Consider the following 14,296-nt stretch of genomic DNA (forward strand, 5'->3'; position numbering starts at 1 on the left):
CGTCGTGTATTCGACGGGCGCAGCGTTTGGAGGGCTGATTGTCATTTTTTTTTCCCTTTTGTTGGCTTCTCTCCCCAGTCAAGAGAGATTAATGTGTGAACATATAGACGTATATGTGGCTCTCTTCGACCTTTTGGCAAAATCCGTATTTTTCATTTCCCAGTTTACAATGGCTCGCGATTGTGAATAGCATAATGATGCTCTCGAAGTTTGACAGACATTGAACGAGAACACTATCACCCGGTTGTCCTGCTTCATTCTCAGCCAAAGTTCTTAAAACTTGTGTGGCCGCGTTATGCAGCCCGAGTCTCGGAATGCTACACCAGCGCCGGGTGACATCCGACTGGTGTCTTTTCGATGCTGCTTGTCCAGAACGGGCAGTATCACGGTTCATATTGACTGATGACAAATATCGGGAGGCTGCCAGTCTGTAGCATATGAATTCGGTGGGCCGTCCAAGGCCCTACGATGAACGTAAGAGGAGAATGGTTCGTGAGAGTGGACCTCAAATAAAAAGGTCTACTGTTCCTGAAGCCAGACCATCAATGTCATATCAGCGAACCTTATAGCGCAAAGACCAAAACGCTGGACCTTCACCTTTCATCTCTGCGGATCTATAGACCTTCGATCCGGAGCATAGTGCCAGTTAAGGTAGGCGGTCGCCTGTAAAATAGAAAGCAGTCAGAAGAGGTTGTGCCACCAGCATTTAGCCATGACTCTGGCAAACTCACCTCCTGAAAGGCATCGTAGCCAAAGAGAAACGGCTGGAACTTTGAGTCGTCCCAGCGGTTTGGATTTTCGCTCTTGGAGACCGACCATTTCTCATGGCCAGCCTGGCGCATGTGCTGGTCGCGTCTCTCCTGATCCGGTCCGTCGGGAAGGTGCCACATGTCACCAAGCGCCCAAGCCTCTCGCTGGATCCGGTAGCATCGCTCCCGACGCATGTCTTGGAAATGATCCATGAGGACGGGAAGGTCTGTCTGATCGGTTGCCCTGCCCACACATTCCGCCAGGGCGGCGGCATCCTCCAGAGCCATAGCAGCGCCCTGGGCAAGATGCGGAACCATCGCGTGGCTGGCGTCTCCAATGACCACTACCTTCCCGGATTTTGAGACCCATGTAGGTTGCTCCTCGATCTCGGCGAGCTGCCATTTGAGAGGTTCCGGGACCAGGTCGATGAGCTGGCGAACGATGGGGTCCCAGTCGCTGAATCTCGCTTGGAGCTCACTTAACGGCACCACTTTCGGGACCAATCCCACCGACGGCGTGCTTGAATCACACAAAACAAAGTTGTACAGAGTACTGTTGCTGATATGGTATGCTATGATGTGCGCTTTGGGTCCGACCCAATATAACGCGTCTACATTGTCAATCAGAGGCCTCAACTCCGGATTGCTTCGTAATGATGACGCAGGAATCAGGGTTCGGTAGACGCAGCTCGGGGAGAAACGTATGCTGACATCCTGGCCATTCAAGACGGCTTTTCGCACGTGCGACTTGAGACCTGTCGAATGAGCATAGATCTGGGATACTTGAGCCAAAGACGGCCATACCGTCTGCACCAATGATCAAATCCGCCGTCAGTTTCGTGCCGTCCCCAATAATGACCGACGGCTCAGCCTCGTTGATGATGGAGACATACGTATCCAAGGTGATCTTGACCCCAGCTTTGGACGCCCGGTCAAGAAGGACCTCGTGGATATCTGCCCGATGAATCAACAAGTATGGTTCGCCATACCGCTGTTCGATGTCAGGCTGCAAAGGCGTCTGGACAACCACGCTCCCATCTTTCCACCGCTTCAAATAGATCGACCTTGGCCAGCAAGATAATTTCGCAACCTGTTGACCGACGGATCAGAAAATATGCGGGTCTTGGGGAGTAATAGGACTTGCCTCATTGCGAACCCCAAGTCTTTTCAGAACGTGCATAGAATTTGGTGGAAGCTGAATCCCAGCACCCACGGCTGCTAGCTATTTGATATCGGTAAGCAAGTGCCGACGACAAGGGGTGGTAAGCACAGAAACCTTTGGGGCGGCTTCGAGTATAGTGACATTATGGCCCTTTTCAGCTAGAAAGATAGATGCTGCGAGCCCGGCGATCCCGGCTCCGATAATGACGACGTTGAACGGTCGTTCCCTCATAGTTGGCCAACGTGTCTCGAACGAGTCAGCACAAACAAAGCCAATGGTAGGCGCACACTGTATCCTTCGCAATGTCACTGATCATGCCCGGGGTAAAAATGATCGAAGTTCGGCCCAGGATTGAATTCTAGGCTAGACTTGAGGTCTGAATCCAGTACATAATTGGAGGTCAATCACTCCGCTGGAGAAGCAAGGACTTTCTCCGCAACGCCACAAGTTGGTCTGTAAGCACGGCGACGCCACTTCCGCGCTCAGGCTCTGGGAAATAAGCTCCTTGATGAGCTTAAATCCTCCCACGTGAGGCTATGTCTTCAGGCTCCCCATCTTCCAATGTGCTGGTTCAAAAACATCTCCACGGATAGAAGCTGCATGGCAAGTTGGCTGGAAATGGCTCTCGCATAACATGCTCCTCGCTTGCGAGGAGCATGTTATGCAGGTAAGATGACCGTCATTATGTGTGCTTAGATCCATCAGGTCGAGAATGATCCAGCAAATCTTCAAGGTCTGGGGAAGCGAGGCCCCTGGGTAGATATCTTTCAGGCCAGACGGGCACACGTTGATCATGAGACACTATTTCACCTTGTGAGACCGCCGGATGTGAACCTGTAGGACGTATTGAGATGCGTCCTGCTAAGCAGGGAAATGGAGGTCAATCATCGGAATTATGAACCTGACCATCGTTGCACATGTGAAGAAAGGTCTTAGAGTTGTTACGAGGGCTGACATTGACTCCTGAGGGCCCTCCTTGTTCGAATTGACCCAAGACTTCTTTGTGAACTTCACAGCTCTCTTGTGCACCATCGACAGCCCCCTTGCTCGCGCACGGCTTCGGAGTAAGTACGTCGACACATGAATGGGATCGTTGGCCGAGCACTAACAGCCATATCAGAGCCTGTTCCGGGCTCCTTTCGCCAATGCGTTTGGCATCGGGGTTTCTTCTTCTCCTCGCCTGAATCTCTTGAGCCGCAGATCGTCGCTGATGTCTCTTACCTACATTAGAGGGCCACTGTCACGAATGTTTTCACCTTCTGGCGGTTCGCGGGGCTTCTCGATTGTTGGCTTGATTGGCAGCTTTGCGACATTGAATATGGTTGTCATGGGCTTCGGAGCTTTCGTGCGAGTCTTCTTTATGCCAACGGAAACCACCTATACACGAGAATGACGATTTCGACCGGGAGATAGGAAAATACTAATGGACCACTTGGATGTCTACCGAATGACTTCAAGCGGTTAGTGCCTTGGCGCCCGCAGCTGCGACTTTGTGCCTGCGTTTCTCTCTTCTCCTTTGTCCACACAAGTCCATCTGCCATCAAATCCATCCCTTTCACACCGTCTGCTCCTTGTACATAACGTGGAGTGACCAGGCAGCGCAATGCTTCGGCCCGTCTCCAGTCTGTGCCGGGGTTTCCGAAGGGATCGCTGGTGCCTTATCGTGCGATGGATTACCGTCTCTGGATTCAAAGTTGCCCCTCCGCAATGCAACCTAGGAGAAGCTCTAACCTGCCCATCGAGGAATAGGTCGACTATCCACATCACAAGAACCTTGTCGAGATCCTAGTCAAGCCAATCAGCCCCTGTCAGATCATTGATACTGACTGTTATTCTTCCTCTAAGCTCCTGCGAGTTCCTGGCGAGTCTGCAAGTGCCTGCACGCTCCCGCAGAGCTGCCGGAGGCAACATGAGTGGACTTGACGTAACCTGTCGCCATCTGTAGCACGACATCGGCCATGGGCAGCTCCCAAGGTAACCTACTTCAGCCGCGTGATCAGACGTCGACATTCAAGCTCATCTCCCAGAAGCTTGTTTGCTCTGCTTGCTCTGTCTGCATTGGAGTGCGTGAATTCATGATGAAGACCCTCAGAAACATCGTCGTTGCCTTTGCAGCCAGCATTGGCATCGTTGCGGCCCAAGTCGGCCCTCTAGATGAGGACGGAAGACCAACAACCTATACAGCATATGAGTTTGATCAGCTCATTGACCATTTCCAAACTAGCTCAAGATATGCGCCAAACACGAATGCCACTTTCAAGCAAAGGTATTATTTCGACAACACCTACTACAAGCCTGGAGGTCCGGTCTTTCTCTACATCAGTGGCGAGACGAGCGGACCATCGCGCTTTTCGAATCTTCAGACTGGGATCATCCAGATTCTGATGAACGCAACCGGCGGACTGGGTGTCATTCTTGAGAACAGATACTATGGTGAAAGCTACCCGTTTTCGAACTCTACGACCGACAATCTGCGATTTCTCACCACGGAGCAGACTATTGCTGACAATGCGTACTTTGCTCAACATGCTACCTTCCCCAACATCACTGGTGGAAACAACCTCACGGCCCCGGGTCATCCGTGGATCTTGTATGGAGGTAGTCTTGCTGGTGCCCAGACGGCCTTTTCACTAGTTCAATACAAAGGATTGCTGTGGGGCGGCATTGCTGCTTCAGGTGTGATTCACGCTGTCCTGGGCTATCCTGAATGGTACGATCCTATACAAGAGAATGGGCCCCAGGATTGCATCTCCCGCATCAACAATATCATCGACAAGATGGACTACCTGATTCAGCACAACAACACAAAAGCTATTCAGCAGTTGAAAAATATCTTTGGGCTTGGATCTTTGAGTGATCTCAGAGATTTCGCCATGACTGTAAGTGAGACCTTTACTTTGACCAGGACTTCTATCTGACTTCTCAGATTGCCTTTCCACTGGGCGGACCAATGAATTATCCTACCAGCACCTGGCAAGAGCTCAACTGGTATCCGGCCTACGACAGTCCGGATTTCTTCTGGTTTTGCAACAACATTACCAACATGGACGCCCCAGCAAACATCACGGCAGTTGACATGCAATTGGCGAACTACACTAATGGCTCGGCATGGACGGGCCTGGGAGCATATGCGAACTACGTCAAAGAAGTGATCGTCTCGACTTGTGACAGTCCAGACTTGATCGATACGACTGAGTGCTTCTCCACCCAGAATGGTAAGTTAGCGGATCGAGATCTAGGAAATGTGCCACTACTGACGGTCGAGCAGCTACTTTCTACGCCGACCCTACTAATTCAGCCAGTCGCTCCTATCTATACAGTACATGTATCGAGCAAGGCGCATACCAACTCCCGCAACCGTATGGCAAACCATCTCTCCTTTCCCGCGTCATTGGTCTCGACTACACCCAACAATGGTGCACGTGGGCATTCCCGCCAGGCCCTCTCTCGCCTCAAGCTGTGCCATCCCCAGACGGCCCAAACCTAACATGGTACAACAATTACGGTGATTTTAACCTTACAGCGCCGAGGCTGGCGTTGATTGATGGTGGAAGCGATGTGTGGCGGGATGTATGCTACCATGGTCGCAATGCCAGTACACGATACGGGGCGAATCAGATGCTCATCACCGGAGGCGGCCACCACTGGGATAGTTCGGGAATACTGAACATTAGTGCAGAGCCGGACTTCATCAAAGCTGCACATGAGTGGGAGCTGCGGCAAGTGACGGGATGGTTGGATGAATGGGATTCGACTCATGATAAGAAGGTCAGAAAGAGGGATGAGCTATGAAGAGTATGTGAGGAGTGGGTTCTGAATCGGTGTCTTGAAATAGAAAGATTTAGAATCTACAATTTCCCAAGCCCTCGCCATGTGTGGCTACGTGTTCTGTCAAGAGAATGGATTGTGTCACTGTAGCCACTCGCCAGGTTTGTAGTCCTCGTATCTGGATATTGTTGCGTCTCAGTTAATTGACTCTTGGCGGCACTTGTGCCTCCAACTCCCCAACTCCCAACTCGTTGTATGCAAAGCCCTACCACGAAATTGTTCGTGCATCCCTCCTACCATCCATAGACAGCTCGATGCTCAGGTGACTCGGTAGAGGAGGACGCGTTTGTATCAAATGCTCCAATGGTAAGCTGGAAAGGCCAAAGCTGCGGGATTAGGCAGCGCTCTCGATAGCCCACCATGGCACTTCCAAGACCACACTGCTCTTTCACCATTCCCAGCATCCACGACGACGTAGAGCTCGACTGTCGGATATATTACCCTCGACGGACGGAGAAAGGGTCGGGTGTCTTCGGTCGAGGTTTCGCCATTGTCGCACATCCCTATGCACCGCTGGGTGGGTGCTACGATGATCCTGTTGTGGCCCTCGCGGGCAGTGTCCTGCTCCACGGCGGTTATTTTCTGAGCACGTTCAACTTCAGGTACCGGACCCCTGCTCAGTTACACGCGTTCCCATTCTCTCCCACTGACTTTTGGCCCAGAGGTGCTTCGGGCTCGGCGGGGAAGACGTCTTGGACGGGAAAGCCCGAGCTGGGCGACTACGTGTCGGTCTACGGGTTCATGTTGTGCTACATCGACGCCGTCGTCGCCCGTCGCCCGCCTGGAGAGGACGCGCCCCCGGCGAGTCCCCCGATATTAATCCTCGGAGGCTACTCGTACGGGGCGATGATCGCTTCCCATCTGCCATCGGTGGAGGTCGTGGGTGAATTGTTTCGCGCGCCCGCGACAGGCTCGGCGGAGAGCGAAATCAGACGGCGAGCTGCAGACCTGGCGCAGGATGCACAAGCGTACCTGGACATGCATTCGGGCTCGGCGACACTGACTCTACCACGGGCTCGTGGTGCGGCGGGAGAACCGGCCAGGAAGCCCAGTCCTGGGGTCATCATGGGAGGCTATGAGTCGGACACCGCCAGCCGACGAGTCAGCCGAGAGAACTCGAGAAAAAGCATGGATAAAGAGAGGATCAGACAAAGCTTAAACAGGATTCATCACAAGCTCAATTCCCAGCCAAACAGCCCGGCTGCACCAACGGGAAAAGCTCCAGCAGCAGAGGATGCCCCGATACTGCCAGAGGTCGCCTATGTCATCATATCCCCAATATTGTCGATAGCTGCTGGGTTTACTACAATGTTCTCAAAGCTCAGATTTACTCCGAAGGACCCCGAGATTACCTCTTCTCCAGGGCGAGAGTTCCACGAGCTTACGCTGCATCCGTGTTGTTGTTGTTACGGAACACGCGATGCCTTCACGTCTGCGAGCAAGTTGCAACGGTGGACTCAAGACTTACAATCGAAGCCTGGCTCTCGGTTTGTGACGGTCAGTGCGGACACCGGCCATTTCTGGCATGAAGCAGAAGGGGTTGTTCGACTTCGGCAAGGTCTCGCCGAATTCCTGGAAACCTTGGGGCGACATAATCTCCCCCTGGACCAGGTCGGAGAGACCGTTGAAGGTGGCCCTAGCAGCCTAGGCAAGCATACAAGAGCTCCAGAAGACGCAGCTGCCCAACTTGCAATCGGATGATTCGTTTGTGATTGATGCGGAGATTGATATTAATGGAGACGGACGGTGTGTCCGAGTGATCTCGAAAATCTCACAGTGACGTCTGAGGGGTAGTCGAGAGAAGTTTGGGCCTCCAATCAGGAACGGCGGCCTCGAGGTCTGGATGCTTTGGACTCTTTTCCCTCCGACTGTCAAGTGGCAGACAAAGACGGTCCGAGCTGACCGCAAGTACGGCATTGGCGAAATGTCGGCAAAAGGTTGCGAGACGCATGTGCAAAAGAATTTGCTTCGGAACACATGCTCGTCCGCAGGTTCTCTCAGGGCGGACGTGCGGGTCGGTTGGAGCCGATCGTGCAGCAGCAGCCGTGCATCTCGTTCGATGGTATTGAAAGGGATACGGGAACAGGACTCGCTGGTTGGGCATGGACCCCTCGACCGAAGGGGGAATGGTGGCGGTGAAGGCTAGGATCAAGAACCGAGAACAGCAGGGGAGGCATGCCAGGTGCCAGCGCAGGGTCTGCGGTGCTGGTCAGGAACCCAAAGCATCAAGGGCAAAACGCGGGACTTTGCATGTGATCGCGATCGTGCGTAGTGCGTTGCAACTTGTATCAATGCGGCGTCTGGGGGGCGTCCTTGTTAGCCTATAGCTGCCTTCTCATTCGACGAGATGAACAAGGGGGACATCACGCGCTCACCTGGAAAAAAAGAAACATGACACCCTCAGCCATGACAGGAATGCCAATCACCCAGTGAGGCCGTCCGCAGCTGAAGGATGAAAGCGTGACCTGTTTGTTTTCTCCAGCTCGTTTGATCTTCCCCCAGGAAGTTGGAGTGGCGAGTGTGGGAGAGATGGAGGAGTCGGCGAGAGAAAAGGTGGGAGAGGCGCAGTTTGGAACGAGTCATGACCTGGGTGGACGAGAGTAATTTCCGTGCTCGGTACTAGAGACTTGGGCTGGTCGTCACCAAGGCATCTCGGTGTAGACAATTGGGCAAATGTACGATACGCTGTGCCTGGAGCATCCGCGAGTTTCCAAGGTTTCCATGCCTTCAACTGCGATTGTCGATGTCATGGTTCGCCCCACAGCCATCTCTCTGTCCCTCTGTGTCCCTCTGTCCATTTGCTTCCCGCCGTATCGTCACTTCCACTCTCCCGACCATAGACGGTGGATCGTGGATACTGTTGTATGTACCGAGTACCCTACGGAGCATTGATGCCACGAATCCGTTCTTTGTTTTTTTTCCTGCGCGGTCATGCCATTCGCTTTCTCGCATATTTTTGTGGGTGTCTGGCTTCCTCACCACAAACACTCGGCTACCGACATTTCGGTCTTCTGCCGGCCTGAAGTGCAATCAATCGTATCATCTGCCACGCCTGGCATAAGTTGGTTGGTTTGGTGATCTGTTGTTGGCTCTCTTACTCTTTCCTCTCCTCGCGGGGACCTTGTTTTGGCGATCTACAACGGAACCCAGGTCACACGCTTCAGCCCCCCATGGAAGTGGCCAACACCTCCATACTTGATGACACAGCCCTCTTGATTCAATAGCAGGACCGACCATTCCGCCTGCCTGTCATCACCGTCGTTTGCTTTTGACAGAATTTCACTCACCTAGACTGCAGCTAGCATTCATATTTCCTCGAGTTCTCACCTACCTATACCCCTTGGTGGTCAAATGGCCACGACCTCACCATCGACATGGCCGTCCTCCTCTCCGTCGTCCCTACACACACTCCACTCTTCTGGTCATGTGTCGGCTTGTACGCGGACGCGGTCAAGCTGCTCTCTCCGAGCAGGAGGCTGCAGAAACTCGCCGAAGAGATAGCCAGATACAGCCGAAGACCTCCAGAGACACACGAACAAGCCCTGTTAAGACGCATGCACCAAGCCGAAAGTTTGGCCGAGTATGAGAACTGCACAATCGACTTGGACAATCTGCAAGGGCACGAGGCATGGAAGAAGGAGAAGGAGTCCGTTGAGCCTGGGTACAATCCCGACGTGATCGAGAGCCAAGTCATCCGCCTCAAGAATGCCGTGGCCGATAAGGACCTGAATGCCATGCAACACCTCCTTAGAACGGGGCTCAGCCGTGACCTGGGTGGCATGAACATGTTACGACTCTACAAACATTCGTGGTTTGGCACCAAATCCCTGATAGACGACTACATCAACACCGTTTTAGAAACCATCGAGACCTTTACCGAAACCAGCATCCACAGCAATATCTCTACCGCAGAAATTCGACATCACCAGCAATCGTTAGAAGACGCGTTAAAGTTCTTTGGGCGTTCAGCACTGACTCTGTCTGGTGGAGCACTTCTAGGAATGAAGCATATCGGCGTTGTCAAGACGCTCTGGGAAGCAGAGTTACTCCCCGAGATCATCTCGGGGGCCTCAGCAGGAAGCATTGTGGCCGGCATCGTGGGCAGCAGCAATGACGAGCGCATGGCGGAAGTGCTTGACCACTTTCCGTTTTCCGACCTCGCCGTCTTTGATCCACCGGGAACTGGCAGGGCGGGATGGCTCGTACAGCGGGTTCGCACTTTTCTGCGAACTGGGGCTTTCTTTGAAATGGACAACTTGAAGCGAGTTATGAAGTCATGGCTGGGTGACATTACCTTTCGAGAAGCACGCTATAAGACCGGACGGATTCTCAACATCTGCGTGTCCAGCGCAGGCACCGCGGAGCCACGACTCCTCAACTTCGTGACCGCTCCCGACGTGTTCATCTGGTCCGCTGTCTGCGCATCCTGTGCTGTGCCCAACGTCTTCCCACCTGCCAACATCTACGAGAAAGACCCCATCACCAAGGAGGAAAAGCTGTGGATGCAAAATGCCCAGCAAACGTTTGTGGATGGGTCCCTTGACCACGACATTCCCATGAGGAAACTTTCTGAGATGTTCAACGTCAATTTCTTCATTGTCTCACAGGTCAATCCACATGTTCGGGTCTTTCTGGATCAAGAGGAGGTCTTTCGCGGGAAACAACCCACCGCTCCCGTGCCTGTCCGGAATCCTCTTCAAGCAGCCAAGGAGTTGCTCAGGGAGGAAATCATCCATCGCGCTCAACAACTCTCGGATCTTGGTTTCCCTCAGGGATTTTACAGATGGGCTTCCCTCTTCAACCAACAATACACTGGCGACATCAATGTTTTGCCAGACATCAAGCCAAGCGAGTACCTCCATATGATGATGAATCCCACACCGGAATTCATGGTAGAAGCTACAGTGGCTGGAGAACGGTCCACATGGCCCCGTATGTGCCGCATCAAGAACTGTGTTGCTATCGAGCTGTCTCTGATCCAGGCCATCCACACGCTGCGAGACAGAGTAAACTTTGGGCCCGAGGCTAGGGCCGCTCGCGAGCACAAAAGATCCAACAGCAAGGGCCGGCCAGGTCGTGGCCGCTCAGCGCGCCCCTCATTCTTGAGGAGGCGTAGCCTTAGCATCGAGTCCCCGGTGAACAGCGACAATGCATTGATACCGCCGCAGCCATTGAAAGTCCGTCGTAATGTCAGCCTGGGAAACATCTCGGTGAGGCCTAATTTCTCAATCACGACACCGCGAACGACGCCCTATTTATCACCTCAGGTTGGCGTCGATCAGGATCTTTTTGGTGAAGGCTTGGCCATGACACGCACAAACTCCAACTCCCTTGATGGGTCCGGAACAGATGGTCATATTGTGGAACTGTCAAACATTAGCAAGCGAAGAGCCCCCTTTTAGAGAGGCAACACGCGGAGGCATGACTGGATGGTGGGTGGAGGACTGCCAATGGAGTCAATCAGCGATGCCTTTTTCGATCTTGATACCCCTTTTTGTTGTATGCCTTGAGACTTGTAGCATTAGAGAGAAAGCATAGCATAGGAAATCAAACCGTGTGAAACCCCAGATCCAAAGCAGAATTGAGGTGTGTAACAATTGTGCAGAAGGAAGTGATGGGTGGTTGTCATTACTGGGAGTCTGCGGAGATTCTACCAGGGAGAGTCAAGAGTTGTTGGAAGGTGGCATTGGCATGCGGCCAGTCGCGCGCCGCAGTCGACAGAAATCCTGACCTCCATCTTCCTACCCGCTGGCACTGCACACATCCTGTGCCAGCGACAAACGACGAGTCCACCCACGGACAACTGATTAATTGATGGCCAAATCCACGCGCTGTTACACAGCTTCACGCCAGAAGCAATATTGGGGGCAGTCATGGACCTGAAGTCGATGCTCAACGATTCTTCGACACAGCGACACCAACACCACCATCAACCTCAACCGCACCCTCCGCCTCGACTTCACACACCACAATCGTCCTACGAACACACCCCCTCGTACGAGTCTCATCCTCCCCTCGAGCGGCCTGCATTGCCATCGTCGTCCTCGTCGTATCATCAGCCGGCGCCGCCATCAAATGAATACCGCACCTCTGCTAACGGCTCCTATTTTGCGGTGCAGTCACCCCAACAACAAAACTCGGCCTCCGCCTCAGCGTCGACGCCAAGCGCAACCGGTCAGCCCTTTTATGCGCAGAGCCCTGGGCCGCATGGACAGATACATACTCCTCGTGAAGGGATTCCACCTTCGCATCCGTATCAGTCTCCCTTTGTTCCCTCACCGTCTCCGTCTGGGCCTTACCCTCCAACCCCAGGATCCGTCCACCACTATCAAGCCGCTACACCTTCGTCTGCCACAACATATCATCAGTCCAGCGCGCACCCTTCCCTGAGCGCCCAATCTCCTACTCCTAGAGACGACTACATTTCTACAAACGGTCTTGCGCATGCCCAGCAGAGGCACGTTTCACCTCAGGCTCAATTTCACCCTCCTCCAGTCACTCCCCTCGGTCCACCGGTTACCTACACTCGTCCATCACCTTACCCTCATCGTCCGACCTCCCATGGCCACGAGAGTGTGAGAAGGTCGTCTGTCGGCTCGGTTGGTTCAGTGCAGAGCAGGGAATACAATCAGCCTCCATACCCGCAAGCGGAACATTCTCGGAGTGCCAGTGGGAGCATACAAAGGACTTATTCTGGGGACTTGCGGGAACGTGAACGGAGCATCGAGAGTGTCAGTCCCAAGACGATTCCCAAGCCCCCACCGGGCCGTCGCCAGAGTGTTGGGCGGTACCAGGAGTCCATGTCTGACCCGTATCCCAATGCTCAGCCTAATCGGGCGTCCATCTCCAACTCCATCTCAAATGCTCAATTCCACACCACGCCAGATCGGAATATTGAGAATCACAGTCATGAGACGACGCCCAAGTCCTTTTCCATGTCAGCTGAGCCTAAACCTGGGGCCCCGTACCCAGATCCCCGCCCGAGTCCTGGTTTAGGTGCTGCGAACCAATATAACTCAACAACACCTCATCTGACAAATTCATCTCTACCCGCACAACAGAGTCCTCCAGCAAACGCTCCGCCTCAACCTTCGTTGAAACGAACTGCAAGTCATTTGTCTGATGTTGCAACCACGCCCTTACCCCCTAAAAAGAGACCGCGTCGAGACGAGATTCCCATATGGGCGCACAGCGCTCGTCGTAACCTGCCCTTGAGATTCGGTGAACCCATCGATTGGAGTCCACCACCACGGCAGGCCGTCACGCCAAGGACACCTGGGTCGCCGAGGAACGATATCGCGGTGAAGAAGGAATCCGTGGCTTCACAAGCTGTTAATGGGCAAGTGCAACATCACGCGGCGACGCCACCGGGCGAGCCTCGGTGGGAGCCCTCCATCACTGGCGATTCAGCATACGATGATCTTACCCGTCATGTCTGTGACTGGATCTATTTCGTTATCGGCAACGCTGATGCCCCTACTGGTGGAGCCATGTTCGAGATCGAAGCCAAAGTCGGCATGATATTTGACGAGCAGGCGAGCTTTCGGCTGACTCTACCTGTGGAAACGGAGACAGTGTTCAACAGAGAAAAATTTAGGGGAAAGACGAGTTTCAAGAGTTCCATGAACATGGTGAGTAGTTTCGTTTTCTATTTTCCCTGGAACGTTTATGACTAATGGTGAATCAAGGCTCAGCACCAGGCCATGAATAAATTTCTCAACGGCCTCGTCTGGGAGTCGTACCGGGCATCCCAGGCATCCGGAGAACCGCCAAGGGTTGATTATAGTCACCCCCATGAGTACGACGAATTCTACGAGTTGACAGAAGTCGGTCGGAAAAACCTGCCACCGTCCATAATGACATGGCTCAATCCTCGACACACACCTCGAGTACGCCGTACGATCGACGAAAAAACGAACACGGTCAAGGCACAGATCATCAAGTCACGGATTGCAGACCTGGAAGTCTACAATCCTCGGGCTGATTTCGACTATCGCATCTCCATCTCGATCGAAAGCCCATGGGAAGGAGACCCAAACTGGCTGGCTGAGATGACTGAAGGTGGCCGCGACAGAAAGAAGGACAGAATGAGCTACAGGCACTTGGCGTACCAGATTGACCTGACTCAAGTGAGTTACCCCAACAGCACGGTTAAGGAGCACGAGTTGGAGGTGGAGATTAGCACGGAGCAGGTCCGGATCGAGCTGGCGAACATCAAAGCCAGCCAACCTAGCAAGTATGAAAAGCTCGTGAGAGGGTTCGTTGATAATGTCAGGATATTATGTCGGGAAGGGACGCTTCAGAGGCAGCCCAAGTGAGGGCTGGAAGCATTCGAAACAGGTCAGGCTGGGTCTACGCTCCGGGAGGCTTCGAAGAGACATGAGAAATATGTTTCGCTTCTCCTTTTGATACCCTTGTAATACCAGAAACACAATTCTAGTTGCTATGCTGCTATGAAAGGTTTATAGTTGGTTCTGTGGCCCTGAAGACGAGGCTGCGGGGAACTCTTGTCCACGTGACTTTGTGGTGACTAAGCGTGCTACCCATCCAAAACTCC

The 14,296-nt window shown here is 53.2% G+C and overlaps 6 protein-coding genes across 6 annotated transcripts; 4 read left to right on the forward strand and 2 right to left on the reverse strand.

Moving 5' to 3' along the window:
• Positions 1 to 600: 600 nt before the first annotated feature.
• Positions 601 to 2,142, reverse strand: PV07_09550 (uncharacterized protein; the record flags this gene model as incomplete). Its single annotated transcript, XM_016396817.1, has 5 exons — positions 601 to 663; positions 732 to 1,504; positions 1,554 to 1,839; positions 1,906 to 1,971; positions 2,026 to 2,142. The coding sequence occupies 5 exons, from the start codon at positions 2,140 to 2,142 to the stop codon at positions 601 to 603; spliced, it is 1,305 nt and encodes a 434-aa protein (XP_016246673.1).
• A 1,697-nt stretch (positions 2,143 to 3,839) lies between these two features.
• On the forward strand, positions 3,840 to 5,847 carry PV07_09551 (uncharacterized protein). Its single transcript, XM_016396818.1, has 3 exons — positions 3,840 to 4,790; positions 4,838 to 5,126; positions 5,180 to 5,847. Exons 1-3 carry the CDS (start codon positions 3,870 to 3,872, stop codon positions 5,701 to 5,703), a joined length of 1,734 nt encoding a protein of 577 aa, XP_016246674.1. The 5' UTR covers positions 3,840 to 3,869; the 3' UTR covers positions 5,704 to 5,847.
• Positions 5,848 to 5,983: 136 nt separating this feature from the next.
• On the forward strand, positions 5,984 to 7,440 carry PV07_09552 (uncharacterized protein; the record flags this gene model as incomplete). Its single annotated transcript, XM_016396819.1, has 2 exons — positions 5,984 to 6,341; positions 6,402 to 7,440. Exons 1-2 carry the CDS (start codon positions 6,100 to 6,102, stop codon positions 7,438 to 7,440), a joined length of 1,281 nt encoding a protein of 426 aa, XP_016246675.1. The 5' UTR covers positions 5,984 to 6,099.
• Positions 7,354 to 8,316, reverse strand: PV07_09553 (uncharacterized protein). The gene is made up of 2 exons (XM_016396820.1): positions 8,115 to 8,316; positions 7,354 to 8,039 (listed from the first exon to the last, which is right to left on the reverse strand). The coding sequence occupies exon 2, from the start codon at positions 7,841 to 7,843 to the stop codon at positions 7,511 to 7,513; it is 333 nt and encodes a 110-aa protein (XP_016246676.1). The 5' UTR covers positions 7,844 to 8,039; positions 8,115 to 8,316; the 3' UTR covers positions 7,354 to 7,510.
• A 209-nt stretch (positions 8,317 to 8,525) lies between these two features.
• On the forward strand, positions 8,526 to 11,378 carry PV07_09554 (uncharacterized protein). Its single transcript, XM_016396821.1, has one exon. The coding sequence runs from the start codon at positions 9,114 to 9,116 to the stop codon at positions 11,139 to 11,141; it is 2,028 nt and encodes a 675-aa protein (XP_016246677.1). The 5' UTR covers positions 8,526 to 9,113; the 3' UTR covers positions 11,142 to 11,378.
• A 35-nt stretch (positions 11,379 to 11,413) lies between these two features.
• Positions 11,414 to 14,240, forward strand: PV07_09555 (uncharacterized protein). The gene is made up of 2 exons (XM_016396822.1): positions 11,414 to 13,370; positions 13,428 to 14,240. The coding sequence occupies exons 1-2, from the start codon at positions 11,613 to 11,615 to the stop codon at positions 14,055 to 14,057; spliced, it is 2,388 nt and encodes a 795-aa protein (XP_016246678.1). The 5' UTR covers positions 11,414 to 11,612; the 3' UTR covers positions 14,058 to 14,240.
• The last annotated feature ends 56 nt before the right edge of the window (positions 14,241 to 14,296 follow it).

This window comes from Cladophialophora immunda (assembly GCF_000835495.1).
Source record: "Cladophialophora immunda strain CBS 83496 unplaced genomic scaffold supercont1.5, whole genome shotgun sequence".
Taxonomy (NCBI): Eukaryota; Fungi; Ascomycota; class Eurotiomycetes; order Chaetothyriales; family Herpotrichiellaceae; genus Cladophialophora; species Cladophialophora immunda.